Below are 19751 nucleotides of genomic sequence, written 5' to 3'. Positions count from 1 at the left end.
ATCTGTTTCAGCCAACTCTATCCTCAGTCCTTTGTAATTTCCTTTATATCTGGCTCAGACCCAAGTTTCTTAATTTTAAACTAGATGATAAATCCAGTCTTACTGTGATCACTATTTCCCAGTTCATCTTTTACTCTGTGATTCATTTTTTAAACCTGTGGGTAATATGAAAACTAATGTTATTATGTAGTAGCTGGATTTGCATTTAGGGGAGGTTATATGAATATGGATATAGTAATAGAACAGATTATAGAAAAGGACAGGCAGAAGAATGCCCAGAGAAATACAGATAAAGGAAACTACAGAAACAAGCAGATTGGAATACATATCTTCTTGATCATAACAACACGATGGATGACAGAACTTCTTGCAGAGGAGATTTCAGATGGGAGATGATACAAAATTTGATTCAAAAAGGCGCCAGAAGATACATGGGCAGTGGAGATTCCAACTATATAGGAATAAAGAAGATTTGAGAAATACAAAAGCAGAATAACAAAGGAGAGATGAAACCATGAATACTAAAATATGTTGAGGATTTCAAGTTAAGTATGCAGTATCTGGTATTCTGAACTATGCTACTAGCTCTATGCTGAGTTAGCAAAGAGAAGGCAGTCAATGAATCTCTTCTTCCAGGCCTATAAAACTTAATCCCAATAAATTATTCAACTTTACCATAGCACATGAAATGAATTAACATCAGTTCTAGCCAATGATTTCTTTTTTGCAAATATCGTGTTCCCTGACTTATCAAATGTTACCTGCACATTTCCTTCTGCTTTCAGATGCAGTAGCCTTGAAAACGATTGCAGATAATCGGCATTCAAGACCTCGTTGTCACTTTGCATTGACATTAGTTCTTTCCTTATTTCATTAGACTTATACTGCTTAAATTGCAAATCAAAACCCAAGCTCGATCTGTGAATTCCAATCTTAGTTGCGATGCCTTTGCCGGACTTGCAGCTGATGTTGCGAAGATCCATCATTCTCTCAATGATGCCATTCAGATGCATTTGCAGTTTCTGCTGACTGTCAGGTGACTTTGGAAACTCCACCTGTTTACTGAGATCTAGTCCCATAGCAATATTGATGGAGCAGACTGGAAAAAAGAAGAACCTGTTTACAAACATGTTCCAGTGCCATCAGCAGCTAGCAGGTTCTCATTGTTCATTCTACTGATAGTGCCATGTATATCTAACATCAAAAGGGAACAGTGTTGTGATTCAACATTCCAAGCAATTTAATGACAGTGTTATTTTGTTTCACTGCTTATTTATGTGGAAAGGGAAGTCCCTCGCAATCACCTTTGAGAGACCAGTGGAGATCAGACTCCCTACTAAGTTATCAGATACTTTAGACCAGCTTGAAGTCATATGAATCTCTTTGGATTAAACATCCATCACAGAATAGGGCACAGAGCCAAGATTTCATAATGTCCTTCCAGGGGCCAGATTCTGTTACAACTCCATCCTCAAGTTTGCAAATGATACCACCGTAATGGGCTGTAGTTCAAATAACAATGAGCTAGAGTATGGGAAGGAAATAGAGAGTTTAGTAACATGGTGTCATGAAAACAAACTCTCCCTCAACGTTAGCAAAACAAAAGAGCTGGTCATTGACTTCAGTGCACAGGCTGTACGTCAGTGGTGTTGCCGTTGAGAGCTTCAAGTTCCTAGAAGAGAACATCATCATTAATAGTCTAACCTGGTCCCATCATGCAGTCACCATGATCAACACTTCTACTTCCTCAGGAGGCTAAAGAAATTTGGCACATCCCATCAACCCTTACCAATTTTTCTTGATGCACCTTAAAAGCATCCTACCTGGCTGTATAACAGCTTGGTATAGCAACTGCTCTACATGTGACCGCAGGTTGTGGGAACAGCTCAGTCTTTCCATCCATGGGCTCAGTCTATATCACTCACTACCTCACAACCAGCATAATCAATGACCCCACTCACCTCAGATATTTCCTCTCTCTCCCATTGGGCAGAAGTTACAAAGCATATACCACCAGGCTCAAAGACAACCTCTATCCCACTGTTGTAAAGCCAGTAAATGGTTTCCTAGTATGACTAAGATGGACACTTGACTTCATAATCCATTTTGTTATTATCTTGCATCTTAGTATTTACCTGCGCTGCACTTTCTCTGTTGACTCTGTGCTTTACTTTTCATGGATGCTGCTTGGCCTGCTGAGTTCCACCAGCATTTTGTGTTTGTTACTTTGGATTTCAAGCACCCGAGAATTTTCTTGTGTTTGTGATTCTGCCTTGTTATTATTTTACCTTGTTCTACCACAATGCACTGAGTAATGATTTAATCTTTATGAGCAGTATGCATGAAAAGCTTTCTCAATGTACATCAGCTGTGACAATATTAAACCAATTCCATTTCCAATTTTAATTCCTGTCCCATTCTCTGAGGTTATTCTACTTTTCAAACTATTCTTTCTATTCATCGTTTCTAGAAGCTAATAAGTAATACATTCATTCTCAGGGTGAAGACTTGGCTATATTTTCTTACCATAACTTACAAGTGGAGATAACAGACTGGCATATTTCAAAAGGTATCTTAGAATCAAGCAAAAGGTGCTACTGAATAGCATGACTGAAGTAAGTCTAATAGGTTCCCTTTCCTAAAGGAAATAAGTGAGCTTTTTCACATTAATTTAAATATTTTATGGTTTTATTTATACCAATTTGTTAGTATTTATTTCAAGCACTGGCAAGGTGTGTTTTCAAATGTGCTTGGGGTCCCATGATAGCATAACCAGTCTACACCATATTGCAAAACTGTAGAAATTTTACATATATAATCCTGACAATCAGAATACAGTCATAATCAACACTGACCAATTAACTAAAAGGAAGAAAAAGAACTATTCACTCACCTGATGATGGCCTTTCTGTACAGATACTGCGGAGGAACCTCCTTTTAATTTTCTTCAGTTTTTGAAAATTCTGAACCTTAAAGATGTTTGAGCTGGACCCTGCGATTCGTAGAAGTTGTTTCTGTGCTACTTTCCCTATACCCACAGCAAATACATTTATATTATCTTGTCTCAAGCGATCAGCTGGAGGACCCACTTCATCTTGTGAGTCTCCATCGGTGAGCACAATCAGGTTTTGGGGCACTCCAGAGGCCCTCCGACTACCTGCTTCCTTTGTGAACATGGAGACCATATTTTTCAGGGCAAATCCAATTGTGGTACCTCCTCCTATTTGATTTACTTGGTCAAGTCGAGCCAGCAATGATTTCTTTGTTGAGAAATCTTTTAAGTCAGCTGATTTTTCGAACTTTGTACTGAACTGCGCCAGACCAATCTGGACTTCAGTTGGGTCGATAGTGAAAACATCAATGAGGCTTTTCAGAAAAGATTTCATGTTGTCAAAATCAACGTTATTAATACTTCCTGATCCATCCATGAGGAAAATAATGTCTGCTCTCTCGAGGACACATTCTATGAAAAAAATGATAACCAGTTACGGATTTATCTCAGGCCCACAATACTCCTTTCTTCCTTCCCCTATCTACAGCTCCCATGAAAGTGACCGATTCATGTTCTTCAAAATGGTTACATGGTTTCTGGGTCCCTTTAAAATATAAATTTAGTATTCATGACAGACACATTGGCGGTAATACAATATATCGTTGGTGAAACATTCCTGCATTGCTAGTAAGGAAGCCATTAGAGTAGATATTGATTACATGGTTTCTGCCACCCTTAGAATATAGATTTAGTGGTCATAGCAGACACATTAGTTTCCATAATCAATACATGAAGGTCCCAACTAGAGACAGTGTGTTACTGGATTGCCTATAAGAAAACGGGACAGGGAAAATGACAGAAGTGTGTGCAGGGTAACACTTTGGATTTAGCGATCATAATTCCATGAGCTTCAAGACAATTATTCAAGAAATAAGAGCACAAGGATAGCAAGGGGCAGAACTGAACCTCTTGAAGATCAGAGTAGTCATCTATGCATGGACCTGAAGGAGATGAGGGAGAAGTTAAATGGATTTTTTCCATCTGTATTTACTTGGACGATAGACACAGTATATGGAACTCAGGCAAAATAGTAATGAGGATATGGATTACAGAAGAGGAAGTGGTTGCTTTCTTGAGGAAAATTAGGCTGGTTAAGTTTCCAGGGCCTGACAATGTGCCCCCTAGGATCTTGCAGGAATCTAGTTTAGAAATTACAGGGGCCCAGGCAGAGGTGTTTAAAACGCCCTTAGCCATAGGTGAGGTGCTGGAGGACTGGAGGATAGCAAAAGCTGTTCCATTGTTGCAGAAAGGCTCTCAGAAAAAGTTCAGAAATTATAGGCTTGGTGAGCCTGATATCAGTAGTGGGTAAATTATTGGAAAGTTTTCTAAGGGGATAGATATATAAGTATTTGGATAGACAGGGCCTGATTATGTACAATCAACATGACTTGCCATGTGGTATCTCATGTCTAACCAATTTTATAGTATTTTGAAGAACTTACCAGGAAAGGTGAAGAAGGAAAGGCAGTAGGTGTTGTCTAAATGGACTTTAGCAGAGACTTTGAAAAAGTTCCGCTGGTCAGGAAGATTGGGGGTGTAATGAACAGTAAGGAGGCAATCCAAGCTTTTGGACCAGCTGGAAAAATTGGATGAAAATGACAGATGCAATTGAATGCAGCCAGGTGTGAGGTGTAGTTTTGGGGAACTAACTAGGGTAGGATTTATACAGCAAATGAATGGACACTGAGGGGTGTGGTAGAACAGAGGAACCTGGGAATACAGATTCATAATTCCTTGAAAGTGGACTCACAGGTAGATAGGGTTGTAAAATGATTTTTGGCACATTGGCCGTCATAAGTCAACCTATGGCGTACAGAGGTTGGTATGCTGAATTTGTATAAGAAGTTGGAGAGACCAAATCTAGAGGATTGTGTGCAGTTCTAGTTACCTACAAAGGGAAAAGGTATCAATAAGATTGAAAGAGTACAGAAAAAATTTGTTGATGGGCCTTGAGCACCTGAGTTTTAGGAAAGATTGAATAGGATAGGAGTTAATTCACAGGAGCGTAGAAGAATGAAGCAAGCTTATGAAGGCAATATTCTTGACCCACGCTCTTTGTTGTCAGCTATTGATCCCTGACCCTTACACTTCGGCTTGCAGGGCATTTCAGACACAATGTGGAATATAAATGCCAAGGAGCAAATAGATCAATTAATTTGCTTTTTTTCCCCCACTCTCTACAACAATCCTGACATCTCTCCTTACCATTAGAAGGTCACTCCAATGCCCAAGAATGATTACAATTGGATGGCAATGGAGAGTATGCTTCACAGCAAATAAACAATCCTCATACAAAATGTTTTGGATTCTGGTCAGCTTGATCAAAAACAAAAAATGTTGGAAGTAATCATTATTTCAGTTTGCATTCATGGGGGCAGAAATAAAAAAAATAAAGATTCAGGTCAATGGCTTTCCATCAGCAGAAATGAATTCAGTATTGGGCTATAGAGACAGTGAGGGGTGAAAAGGAAAAGGATGGACAGCTGGAGACTTTAAAGGTACAGATTTGATGTGTATTGGCCGAGAGAAGGGGCAAAGGTTTGCCTGGCAGAAACATAAACCAATTAAATTTTAAATATCGGAGGAGACAGAGAAATGAATACAAATATGGTGCTGGAAATATAAGAAACAGTAAAAAGCTGATTATCTGATTTGTTGAGTTTAGTGTGGAAGACAAAAGAAAAATAAGCAGGTTTTGAAGAATTCAGATCAAAGTGGGAGAAACAATACTTCAAGGTTGCAACAGAGCATATTATCGAAGTATAATAAATAATTTGAAAGATTAGCAAAACGAGTCTAAAATATAATAAAAAATTTATAAGATAACAACTATGTTGCCTTTCTGCTCATTGGCAACTCTGGCTTCACAACAGTTGACCTGGATGTCCTCAGAGATCCTTGGCACTGATCGCAATTCCAGTTCTAGAAGTCCAGTAAGCCTGCTAACCGCTCAATCTTACAGAATGAAGGAGCCCAAGCTTCTTTCTTAATCTACATATATTAGTCAGATATAATTCTAAACCTAGTCACTTTCCTTAATGATGGATGCACAGGCAAGTCCTTACATTGTCAACTAAACTGATCTTGCATGCCTCTAAAAAAGAACTTCATCTAATCATATCACATTCCATAATGCAAACAACAGGAATTCTGCAGATGCTGGAAATTCAAGCAACACACATAAAAGTTGCTGGTGAACGCAGCAGGCCAGGCAGCATCTCTAGGAAGAGGTGCAGTCGACGTTTCAGGCCGAGACCCTTCGTCAGGACTAACTGAAGGAAGAGTGAGTCACTCTTCCTTCAATTAGTCCTGACAAAGGGTCTCGGCCTGAAACATCGACTGCACCTCTTCCTAGAGATGCTGCCTGGCCTGCTACATTCCAAAATGGTTTACATCTGCATGTTTTAAGGCCTCCTAGACCACATGAATCAAAACTTTATGATTTGCTTACCTTCCTAATTAATATGCATGGTCATTATGAGGACTGTGAACAGACAACTCCATTTTAAGTAAAAAGATCTGTTTACATGAGGTAAATTTGTAAGCTTCACTTCTGACCCAAAGGTAGCCAAGATGGTACTGGGTTAACATCGCCACCCCACGTCCATCTCTCAGCTCCCCATCCTCCAACAGCAATGTCAATATAAAATGCAAAGCACTCCCAGGTTAGTAACTATGTTATAACTAGTCACACATTGTTTTTGTTCAACTCAAAGGTACATATATACACATTACCTGGATTTGTTTTATCACAAATCAGCTGTGATATGTTTTTAATTACATCAACCATGCTTTTTAAACTTTGCGTATTGAAACGTTTTTTATCAACGTCCAGTACTCCCACAAGTGCTTCTTCTTGACCACTGGATGGACTCATGGTGATGACAGTGGCTTCACTCTGTTCAATGTCTTCCGATAATGATCGTTGCAAAGAATATATGTCTTTCCTATTAGTCATCACGGTGATGAACTGTGAGACAACTTTTTGACTTCGGCGTCCACTTGCTAAAAGCTGTTTTGCCAGCTCAAGATCGGGTGTAATATCGACAGCTTTTTCTGCTAAGTTCATTTTCATTATGGCTTTGATGATGTCTCTTTTGCTCACAGACTGGCCCAGCTGGAATTGAATACTTGGTGCATCACGGTACAGAATGGCACCAAACTGCGCATTGCTGGAGGAGACAACTGAATTGTTCACCATGTTTATCATGAAAGTTTTCATCTGCTGAAACTCGTCTGGCTCTGTGTTAATTGATCCATCAATTACAAAAACAATATCTACTTCATCTGTTTTCAGACAGGCTGCAGGAGAGAAGGAAGAAGTCATTTACATCATGTACAATACCCATATTCTGAAACTGATATGATGCCAGACAACTTGCAGTAGGAACTTAGTGCCAGGTCACTTAAGAAAGGGATTGTACAAAAAAAAGGTGTCCCTTGGTTTGACCCACATGGTTGGAACCATGGGCGATAATAGAAGCACTCAGTGTTCAATATCATCGGACAGCTGAGGGTGATAGAAATCCAAGCGCAAAGGATCTGCCCCAACTCTTAGAATTATCCACTATAAAATTACTCCAAATAAATTTCCAACAGTGTCTATTTAAGTCTCTGCCAATTAACAATTCCTTTACATCAGGGGTTCCCTACATGTGTCCCATGGACCACTTGCTTTATTGATATTGATTCATGGCACAAAAAAGTTTGAGAACCCCTGCTTTACATTTATTTCATAGTCAAAGCATGCCAAAAGTTTTGAGTTTTGGCCGCAAATTAACAAGCTTGTTAATCTTCCTCTAATTAAAGAAGGATTATTTTAAAATTAATCTTTTGTTTGTCATTCTATAAGAATAATTCAATGTTCTTACTGTCAATGTGACCGCAGATTTCCCAGTATATTCTTCGGTCCAGATCTTTGAGTTGGGTGAAGTTTTCAACATAATGAATTTTATCTTGAGCTCCTCCAATTTCCAGAAGCTGACTTGTGTTGGCTTTCGAAACACCCACGGCAAACACTACGATTCCTTGATCCCTGATGGCTGTTGCTGGGTCCAGGACGGCATCCTGTGACTCTCCATCAGTGACCACTATGAGATATTGTGGGTTTCCAGGCCGACCACCTTTAGATTGGGCAAAGTACTCCTCCGCAAAGTTCAGGGCGTAGCCAGTCATAGTCCCTCCTCCTATTTGCTGCATTGTAGTGATTGCATTGCGTATATCATCTTGAGATGAATATCTATCAAGATTAAACTCTAGACGGGGACCTGAAGCATATTGTATTAGACCCACGTGCACGTTCTCTTGTCCAATAGTGGTCATGTTCACAATGCTATGTATAAACACTTTCATGTTCTGAAAATCAGTGGTTCTTATGCTTCCTGATCCATCGATTAGGAAAATGATGTCACTCTTCCCCATCTTGCTGCAGGCTGTGACAGAAAAGCAATTGTAATTCTATGAATCTTGTTCTTTGTTCATGTTCTCCCATCCTAGCAAATGCACTGTACAATCATAATGCAATTATTGCGAATCATTTCAAACTAACTCTATGTATATGACGAGACCAGATCCAGACATATGATGAGGAAACTTCTAGCAGGCAGAAATTGAGATTCGTAGTCTTTTTTCTTCTATTAACAGTTTGCAATACCTGAGGTTGAAGTGAATGATTTTGCAATGTGTAATCCTTAATACATCAGCAGGGCCAGGGGTGATTGCTTTTCACCCTTATTCTATGGGTTTGGAGGTGGTCGATGAGGTGAAAATGGGAACTGTAGGCTAAAGGTTCTTGATTAGGCAAATAGGTGAATTGTTTGGTATACTTTGCTCTAACTATCCACTTAATAGAATTGCTCAACATCAAATATTTTCTAGGATCCCAACAATCTTATTTTTATTCTGACTTTTATGTTCTTTACTAATGTACTGTATAATTGGAAAAACAGAATAAGATTATCAGCCATTTAGTAAAAGTAATGATCTAGAACTATGCAGGAAGAGGTATGTCAAGACCAGAGCTCAGTACTCAGTTTTATCCTTTGTAAAGATCAAAGTCAATTATAAATCCTCCTCTTTCTTTACAAATACCATTCTTCTTTGGGCCCTCTTATGCAATTTTACAGCCATAACTTGTACTATTTCTCATAGTAAACATAACAGAGATACCAGGGAACAATAAAACTAACAGAAGAATTCTCAGTCACCACTTAGAAGTGTTTTCAAATCCAATGCTTACCTTCCCGTGAACAGATTGCCCGCACGATGTTATTCTTTATATCATCCAATGCATCAAAGTTAGTGACATAGTAAACATTTTCTTTAGTTCCTCCTCCAATCTGTTCAAGTTCGGTTTCGCTTGCTTTCCCTACTCCTATTGCATAACAGATTATTCCCTGCTGTTTCAGTTCTCTTGCAGGAATTTCTACATTATCAGCTGCCTTTCCATCGGTGAGAGTGATCAGGATCTGGTTCACTTCATGTTTACGGCTTTTCTTTGCTTCGCTGAAGAGATTTTTCATGTAACTTAATGCCTTGCCTGTCCAAGTTGTGTATCTCATTTGTTTAATATTTTTAACTGCTTCCTCCAAACTAGTTTTATTGGTATATTCAGTGACTGTAAATTCAATTTTTGGAATCATTGAGTACTGGACAACCCCAACACGAACCTGATTTGCACCAATAGTAAAATCTTTAATAACCTTGATCAGGAATTTTTTTACGTCCATGAAGCTCTCTGCTGAAATGCTGGACGACCCATCAACAAGAAAGTAAATATCAGCTTCTTCAGTTTTAGTACAGGCTGAAAAAGAAGAATCGCTTTAGGTACTAAAGAACAATGAGGACACACACCAAAGTTGGGATGTGTACTGAGACAATGGCATTGAACATCCCATATTGAGTATCACTTGGGAAATATATTAGCTCTGCAATGAATACCAGTTGGCCAGTCAAGCATTATACTTAGTTGCACAACTATGTACTATACACAGGTATTTTCATCTTTTTTCTTCTTCAGATTTGTCTGTTTACATTTTGTAGGCAACCATTGAATTTCAAAATGTAAACATGAGGAATTCTGCAGATGCTGGAAATTCAAGCAACGCACATCAAAGTTGCTGGTGAACGCAGCAGGCCAGGCAGCATCTCTAGGAAGAGGTACAGTCAATGTTTTGGGCCATGACCTGACGAAGGGTCTCGGCCCAAAACGTCGACTGTACCTCTTCCTAGAGATGCTGCCTGGCCTGCTGCGTTCACCAGCAACTTTGATGTGTGTTCACTGAATTTCAATCCACCTTGTTAGGCCATTTGATTCCAAATACTATCTAGGTGTTGCATAATTATTTTCTCTGATGTGAGGTACAAACAAATATTGAAATTCTAGCACTGACTGACACAAGTAAGAGCAATTACGAACTAACTTATCTCAGTGCATACTGAACAAGATCAAAGGAACAATGCATACTTTTAACTGGCAGTTTGAGAGATAACTGACAGTGAGCTCCTCTTCATTGGCCAAATGCTAGTGCATCTGACCTTTTCATCTGTCGGTCGAGGACACTGTGTCCAGGGTTGAAAGGCAAGATCTTATTGGTGATTCCTCCCTTCTCTTGGATCCAATACGTAGAGTATAAAGTAGTATTAGCAAAGTGGATCAGGCTATGAAGAATTCAATACCCTTTAATCCAAGTTTCCAGTTATTCATTTATGAGATGTGGATAAAACTGGCAAGCTCAGCATTTAGCATCCATCTCAAATTGTCCTTATAACTCAGTAGCTAACTTGGCTAATTCAATAGCAATTATTTTTCAATCATATTAGTGAGTCAGAGGTCACATATTGGCAGGGATAATAGTGAAACTACTGGAATTTTATCTCCCTCTCTCCCTCCCTCGCTCCTATTCGGGATGTTAGTTGGATTGGCAGTTACTTACAATCACTACCAGACTGGCAGTTAAAGGACTATTCCATTTAAAATCTAGGCTGACAACATGCAATATTCAGGGAGGATTACACTGCTTTTTTTGTGTTGTCTTTCTGATGAAATATCACATGAAGCCTCCCTCGTCTCTGTTAGATGGATAAAAAGGTCTCATGGTACTACTTAGGAATTTTTTTCTGATGTTCCAATCAATGTCATCTTAAAAATATAGATTACCTAGACATTATCATAGTGGTGTTGGTGACAGTACTCTTTGCATAACTTAGCTGGTACGTTTCCTGCCTTGCAACTCTTCGAATGTGCTACATTTTCTATAAAAATTTTAACAGGCACTATAAGAATGACCTTTCTATATATGGAGAGATTAATATTGAATTTATATAGGATATACACTTTTTAAACTGAGGCATAAGGCGTTAAATCAAACTTCAATAATTAGGACTATTGTAAACTAGAGAATTTAAAATATTTGAACATTTTGTTAAAACTAGACAATAGTAGTTAGACAGAAGGGATTAAAAGATATATTGAACAATTAAAAACTGAACTCTACCCTTGAATAAGGTTTATGTTAAATAAAATGTGCAATCAATAACAATAATTATCAGACTGGTTATGGGACAAAATTCATAGAAAATTTACAACATCTTCTTCAAACCTTCTTTAATGATGTCATTTTCGACAGTTGCCTCTGAGACTTGAGTGATGACCTCCATGCAAATCCTATTCTGCAAGGTGTCTGCAGCAGGCGACAGCATGAGGAAGTCCTCTAATCTTAAAACATAGGTATCTGAGGGATACGAAGCAACTTTCTCCAGCTCTTTATTGGTGACATCCCCAGTGCCCAAGGCAAAAATATTAACACCATTACGACGCAGTGAGATTGCACTGTCCTCATCCTCATTCTGGAATTTACCAGCAGTAATCAAAAACAAAATTTGGGGAATTCCTTTCTTGACACGACTGCCAGCCTGTGCCGTAAAATAATTTTCCCTTACAAAGTTAAGGGCAGTGCTGGTGTTTCTTCCTCTTCCCCCCTCATAGGGCATTGATCTTACATGATCCAAGATGTCACTCTTGCTGGGATAGGTTGTTAGTTTAAACTCTTCTTTTGGTAAGACACTGTACTGAGCCAAGCCAACATGGACACCTTCAGCTGCTATGTCCAGTGTATTGATTAGGCCTTGTAGAAAACCACGGATTAACTGAAAGTTGGCTACTCCAATATCATCAGACGTGTCTACCAAGAAAACGACATCCGCAATTGAAGCAGTCCTACATGCTGCGAAGAAACAAAACATTATTCAGGTCACGAACGATTAAGTATGTGCAGAAGCAAATTAACAGCAATTTGTCACTGACATTGTTTTGGTGGTGACTCATCAGTAACGTTAAAGTGAAGGGGAGTTCTCTGTGGCTCTCTGATCAATATTTATCTCTCAAGCAAAATTGTTATTACAATTTATCTGCTCATTATCTCATATCTTTTTATGAGAAATTTGCTATGAACTAATTAGCTTGTGTTTTTCACAAGAGCAACCAAACTTTGAAAAGCACTTAATTGGCTCTAAACTGTAGCAGCATTATGAGTAAACCTTTATGCATTCAAGTTTTGTCATTCAAATCAAAGATAAAATGATGAGAACAGGTTGTATTGTTTATGCTGGCATTACTTCAACTTCTGAAGAATATTCCAATTAACACTTCAAATGATTGTATTATTTGTTGTGTCAGTGGAAACCTTTTCCTTGAACAAGGGAGTGGAACAATTGGTAATATTTTTACAGATGATGTCACAAAGCAGTTCTTCATAAAATTAGTATTGGAAATCTAAAATGTTCTTTCTGCACAAAGCTGTTGATGCTAGGTCGATTAAAATTGAGAATATTGATTGATAGCTTTGTGCTAAGTATGCTTGTGGAGGCTATGAGCTCATGCTATGTTACAGGCAATGTGGTACAGTTCAGACATGATATAACTGAATGGAAGATGAAGTTCAGTTATCTGAATTACCTATGTTTAATATTTGAATGCTCCAATTCATCATCAAAACACAAAACAAAAGTGATTTAGCACAGCATAATATCAGCAATGTACTAAACTACGAAGTGCAAGTATAGAATCTTTTTTCTATTTTGTCTTTAGTTAAATTTAATGAAGATTATTTTTCATACAATCACTCCAAAATAAGGGATTTTCTTTAATAGTATCAAAAATTTTCATCTTAATAATGTCATAACACCATAAGACATAATATAAGAGCAGAAATAGATCATTTGGCCCATCGAGTTTGCTGAAGCATTCCATCATGGTTGATTTATTATCCCTCTCAATCCCATTCTCCTGCTTTCTCCCTGTAACTTTTCACACCCTCGTTAATCAAAAAGCTATCGATCTCCACCTTAAATACACACAATGACTTGGCCAGCACAGCCATCTGTAGCAATGAATTCCATAGATTTACCACACTCTGGCTAAAGAAATGTTTCCTCATTTCTGCTCTAAATGAACGTCCCTCAGTTCTAAAGCTGTGCCCTCTGATCCTAGACTCCCCCACTGTAGAAAACATCCTCTCCACTTTAACCAGACCTTTCAATATTTGTTGGGCTATAATGAGATCCCTCCTCATTTTTCTAAACATCAACGACCGCAGAACCAGAGCTATCAAATACTCCTCATATGTTAATCCTTTCATTCCTGAGATAATTCTCATGAACCCCCTCTGGTCCCTTTCCAATGCCAGCACATCTTTCCTCAGGTAAGGGACCCAAAACGGCTAACAATATTCCAAGTGCAGTCTGACCAATGCCTTATAAAGCCAAAGAATTACATCAAAGAATTCCAACAGATTGGTCAGCTAAGATTTCCCCTGTAGAAAACCATGCTGACTTTAGCCTATTTTATCATGTTCCTCCAAGTACCCCAAAATCTCATCCTTAATAATAGATGTCTTTCCAATCATTGAAGTCAGGCTAACTGGCCTATAATTTCCTTTTTTCTGCCTTTTCCCTTCTTAAAATGTGGAGTGACATGTGTAATTTCCAGTCCTCACAAAACATTCCAGAATCTGGTCATTCTTGAAAGTTCATTACAGTACTTATGCCTCCACAATCTTTTCAGCCACATGTTCAAAACTCTGGGTGTAATCTGTCTGGGTCTACAAAAGACGTCCTGCTTTCCTACAGAATTCCCATCAGTGGAAAATAGATATCTGTGCTCATTATCCTCATGGAAATAACAATCAGACAGGGTACATTTTTATTCTTCATGTTCTGTTGAGACTCTAACTCGCTGTAATGTCTCTCGGTGAAATTCGCTCTTTGTGGGTCTGAGACTTTATTAATTTTGTCTTTCTCCTTTAATCATATTTTTTAAAAAAGCTTTTTATTTAAATTGAGAATGCTGTCAGTCAAAAATAAGAACAGGCTGCATAAGTGGGAAGAAAAACAATGTTAATATTTTTGGTCAAAGACCCTGCCTCAGCTTTGTAAAGTTTAGAAGCTGTGTTCTGCTAACTTGTAACCTCTCTCTCATTTTATGATACTACAGCCCAAAGGCTCTGGCAGTTGACCTCTGTTAGAAAGTGCAGAAGCTAAAATCCTGACAAGCTGACTAGCAGTTTGTGGCAATCATGAATTATCCTATACAAACATCCGCAAAGAACTAACTATCTTGACCTGGATAACTTGATAGGGAAGGAGAAAATACTAAAACAAGGATGGCTGATATACTGTACCATTCTTCTTTTCAAGTAAACGCTGGATATTGTCAAATAATGCAAGAAGGATTGACGAAGTGGAGCTTTTTTTTTTATTTGAGGCACTGAACAGGCAGCCAGCAGCATGTGAGTTCAATGATGAAATAGCAAGAAACATTCTTCCTAAAAAGGGTGATAGACATCTAAAGTGCACTTTCTGCTCAAAGCTGTTGATACTGACAATGGGAGCACATTGACTGATAGCTTTATGTTAAGTAATGAGTTCAAATGCATAAAGGTTAATGTGGTGCATTTCAGGATATAACTGAATGGAAAACCAGGCTCAACTGGTGGAATGGACTCTGCTTAATATTGAACATGCTACCCGAAGGAGCCTGGACTTCTCTTCTTGCATCGTGGAACCCACCCAATGAGGCAAAGGTTGCTGCAATTCACAGATGTGCACAGGTGCTCTTTGCCAACCTATCAGGAGCTCAGCCTGTACATCTTAAAGTAGGCCTTTACAAAACTTTTTCAGAACAATCCATAAATGGCAACCTTTAACTTCCTAAATCTATAATTATAGGAAAAGGAAGAAGGCAAGAAGGTTTAAGCCCCAGGAAGAAGTACATACAGTTCAACAAGAGGCAAAATATTGAGGAAAATTTAAGGTGAATAAGCAGAAGCCATCTGATTATCCTTTCAAGAAGAAAGGGAAGCAACAGAGCACCATTTTCATTTCCCATTAATACCAGGCAGTTAGAGTGAAGACACCCTTATAATCAGCTCTTATAATGTTTAAGACTATTTGTGCCAGGACTGGATAAACACACCTGGAGAGACCTTAAGCCTATAAGACCATTAGGAGCAGAAATGGGCCATTCAGCCCATCGAGTCTACTGTGCTATTCTATCAAGGCTGATCCCAGATCCCCCTCAATGCCATGCACTTGCCTTCTCACCATATCCTTTGTTGCCCTGACTGATCAGGAAACAATTAACTTCCATCTTAAGTATACACACAGACTTGGCCTCCACTGCAGTCTGTGGCAGAGCATTCCACAGATTCACTAATCTCTGGATCAAAAATATTCCTCCCTACCTCTGTTCTAAACGGTCACTCTCAATTTTGAGGCTGTGCCCTCTAGTTCTGGATGCCCCCACAATAGGAAACATCCTCTCTGCATTCACCTTATCTAGTCCTTTCAACATTCGGTAAGCTTCAATGAGATCCCCCTGCATTCTTCTAAATCCTAATGAGTACAGGCACAAAGCTGCCAAACGTTCCTCATGTGCTAACCCCTTCATTCCTAGAATCATCTTCATGCACCTCCTCTGGACTCTCTCCAATGACAACACATCTTTTCTGAGATATGGGGCACAAAACTATTGGCAATACTTCAAGTGCGGCCTGACTAGTGCCTTATAAAGGCTCAGCATTATCTCCTAGCTTTTATATTCTACTCCCCTTGAAATAAATGCCACATTACATTTGCCATCTTAACCACAGACTCAACCTGTATATAGTGTGGCTACAGAGTGCAAAATGAGAAGCTGCTACATGCTTGTTCTTGCAGAAACATGGCACCAGCACAATATCCCATGCACCATCAGTCTTCAAGCCATGACACTTAGGGACTTGGGCTCGGTAATGTAGTGGTTAGCACAATGTTTTACAGTACCCGGGCTGAAATCCCACCACTGACAGCGAGGAGTCTCTATGTTCTCCCTGTGGCAGTGTAGGTTTCCTCCAGGTGATCTGGTTTACTCCAACAGTGCAAAGATGTACAGGTTGGGGCTAGGGTTAAACAGGGGGTTGCTCGCCAACATCACTCAGAGGGCCGGAAGGGCCTGTTCCACGCCACATCTCAATAAATAAATAAAATTTTGCGACTGCATGTGTTTATGTTATTGTAAGTTTATACGTTATATGTGTGTGTGACTGTATGTACTTTGTTTTGTATCTGACCACGGAGGAACATTGTTTGGTTCAGCTACTGTACCTATAAAAGGTATTCACCAACCACCCCCCCCCCCCGGAAGTTTTCATGTTTTGTTGTTTTACAACATTGAATCACATCGGTGCATGGAGGTTAGAAAAATGGAGGGCTATGGGTAACTCTGAGCAATTTCTAAAGTAAGGATATGTTCAGCACAGCTTTGAGGGCCAAAGGGCCTGTATTGTGTGGTAGTATTTCTATGTTTTATGTTTCACAGTGGATTTAATTTGGCTTTTTTGACACTGATCAACAGAAAAAAGACTCCTTCCAGTCAAAGTGAAACCAGATCTCTACAAGGTGATCTGAATTAATTACCAATTTAAAACACAAGATGATTGATTTTGTAAGTATTCATCCCCTTTATATCAGTATTTAATGATGCATCTTGGCCAGCAATTACAGACTGGAGTCTGTGTGGATAGGTATCCATCAGCTTTGCACATTCGGACACTGCAACTTTTCCCCATTCTTCTTTACGAAACTGCTCAAGCTCTGTCAGATTGCATGGGGATTGTGAGTAAACTGGGCCTTCAAGTCTAACCACAAACTCTCAGTTGGATTGTGGTCTGGACTGTAAATGGGCCATTCTAGGATATTAACTTTGTTCTTTTTAAGCCATTCTTGTGTAGCTTTGGCTTTATGCCTGATGTTACTATCTTGCTGGAAAACAAATCTTCTCCCAAGTCACAGTTCTCTTGCAACTGCAAGTGGTTTTCCTCCAGGATTTCCCTGTATTTTTCTACATTCATTTTACCCTCTACCTTCGCAAGCCTTCCAGGGCCTGCTGCAGTGAAGCATCCCCACAGTATGATGCAGCCACCACCATGCTTCATGGTAGGGATGATGTGTTTTTGATGAAGCGTAGTGTTTAGTCTGGTGGCCAGAAAGCTCAATTTTAGTTTCATCATACCACAAAATCTTCCCCAGCTGACATCAGTATCTCCCACATGTCACCTGGCAAACTCTAGCCAAGATTTCATGAGATTTTTTTTTCAACAGTGGCTTTCTCTTTGCCACTGTCCCATAAAGCTGCGACTGGTGAAGCATCTGGGCAACAGTTGTTGTGCGTTCAGTCTCTCTAACATCAGCCAGTGAAGCTTGTAACTCCTCCAGAGTTGTCATAGGTCTCTTGATGGCCTCTCTCACAAGTCCCCTTCTTACACAGTCACTCAGTTTTTGATGATGGCCTGCTCTGAGCAGATTTACAGCTGTGCCATATTCTTTCCATTTCTTGATGATTGACTTAAACTGTACTCCAAGGGATATTCAGTGACTTGGAAATGTTCTTATATCCATCTCCTGACTTGTGCTTTCCAATATCCTTTTTGTGGAGGTGCTCGGAGTGTTCTTTTGTCTTCATGCTGTAGTTTTTGCCAGGATACTGAATCACCAGCAGATGGGCCTTCCAGATCAGGTGTATTTTTACTGCAGTCATTTGAAACATCTTGAATGCACACAGGTCTCCAAAAATGGATTTCCATTTAACTAATTAAGTGACTTCTAAAACCAATTGGTTGTACCAGTGATGATTTGGCGCGTCATATTAAAGGGGTGGGGTGAATGCTTATGCAATCAATTATTTTGTGCTTTATATTTGTAATTTATTTAGATAATCTTGTAGAGATCTGTTTTCACTTTGACATGAAATAATCTTTTTCTGTTAATCAGTGTCAAAAAAGCCAAATTAAATCCACTGTGATTCAATGTTGTAAAACAACAGAATATGAAAACGTTCAAAGGGAGTGAATACTTTTTATAGGCACTGTATATGCATATGTTTGTTGAATGACAATTAAATTTGAACTTGACCTAGATAAACGCCGAAAGAAACCAATTATACCTGCTGTTCTTTCATATATTTTGTATAGATATTCCTGTTGTATTATCAGCTTGATTGCATTGTATATTTTGCTTGGTAACTGAGCAAATACTCCAAAATCAGCACTCCGGAAAATAAATTCAGGATTGGCTATCTTCTCCAGCTCAGTCTGGTCAGCATCCTTCACACCAATAGCAATAGCCTTCACCCCTTGTTTTCTTAACTCCAGGGCTGCTGCCGTGACATCATCCAGTGAAGGTCCCGAAGTAAATATTACAGCAATCTGAGGAACTCCGTGAGCTCGTCGACTTCCAGTGGACACTCTGAAGAAACCCTTGTTCAGGACATCAATGGCATTGCCCATTGCTGGCCCACGTACTCCCTGAAATACAAACTTACTGGGATTCTTTATGTAACGTGTCACTTGAGCATTTGTTTGGAAGGCATTCAGTAAGAATTCTGTATAGAAAGAAGTAGTGTACTGAGCAAGACCAACTTGGAACTTGTCTGCCCCGATCTCAAGTTGAGAAACAACATTCAAAATGGCTTTTTGGATCTGTTGAAATGCTGCAGACCCCATCTTCAGGGAACTATCAACTAGAAAAACGACATCAGCATAATCCACAGCATAGGCTGTAAAGGAAATAAAATGATAGATTAGTTCAAAGAGCAAATCTAGAGATAGTTCCCCTGGTAATACATCATAGCAAAAATGCGAACTTCATTGCTGTATGTAGAAAGGACCAGAGTAAGGAAAGGCCTTAAAAAGTAGAGCGGAGAATAGAGGTGGGAAAAAAACTGTTGGGATAATACACGTGATTAAATGGAGGGATAGTGGATGTGATCAAATGGAGGGTTAGAGAATGTGATCAAATGGAGGGTTAGAGAATGTGATCAAATGGAGGGATAGTGGATGTGATTGAAAGGAAGGATAGTGGATGCGATCCAATGGAGTGAATGTAGATGCGTTGGAATGGAGGGATAGTGGATGAGATCAAATGGAGGGATAGTGATATGATCAATTGAGGGATAGTGAATGTGATTGAACGGAGGGATAGTGATATGTTTGAATGGAGGGATAGTGGATGTGATCAAATGGAGGGTTAGAGAATGTGATCAAATGGAGGGATAGTGGATGTGATCAAATGGAGGGTTAGAGAATGTGATCAAATGGAGGGATAGTGGATGTGATTGAAAGGAAGGATAGTGGATGCGATCCAATGGAGTGAATGTAGATGCGTT

General features: G+C 39.2%; 1 protein-coding gene across 1 annotated transcript in view; it reads right to left on the bottom strand.

Moving 5' to 3' along the window:
• Positions 1 to 19751, bottom strand: part of LOC140212300 (collagen alpha-6(VI) chain-like) — a 122090-nt gene that overhangs the window by 90323 nt on the left and 12016 nt on the right. The window contains exons 3-9 of the mRNA XM_072283004.1: positions 18531 to 19142; positions 11653 to 12276; positions 9291 to 9854; positions 7924 to 8484; positions 6788 to 7354; positions 2894 to 3463; positions 762 to 1099 (exon numbers count right to left, since the gene is read on the bottom strand). Of these exons, the coding sequence (XP_072139105.1) occupies positions 762 to 1099; positions 2894 to 3463; positions 6788 to 7354; positions 7924 to 8484; positions 9291 to 9854; positions 11653 to 12276; positions 18531 to 19142 (3836 nt within the window). The remainder of the gene's footprint in view (positions 1 to 761; positions 1100 to 2893; positions 3464 to 6787; positions 7355 to 7923; positions 8485 to 9290; positions 9855 to 11652; positions 12277 to 18530; positions 19143 to 19751) is intronic.

Source organism: Mobula birostris, chromosome 19, assembly GCF_030028105.1.
Source record: "Mobula birostris isolate sMobBir1 chromosome 19, sMobBir1.hap1, whole genome shotgun sequence".
Lineage (NCBI taxonomy): Eukaryota > Metazoa > Chordata > Chondrichthyes > Myliobatiformes > Myliobatidae > Mobula > Mobula birostris.
The sequence above is the reverse complement of the archived record's forward strand: the minus strand, read 5'-3'. Positions and strand labels throughout refer to the sequence as shown.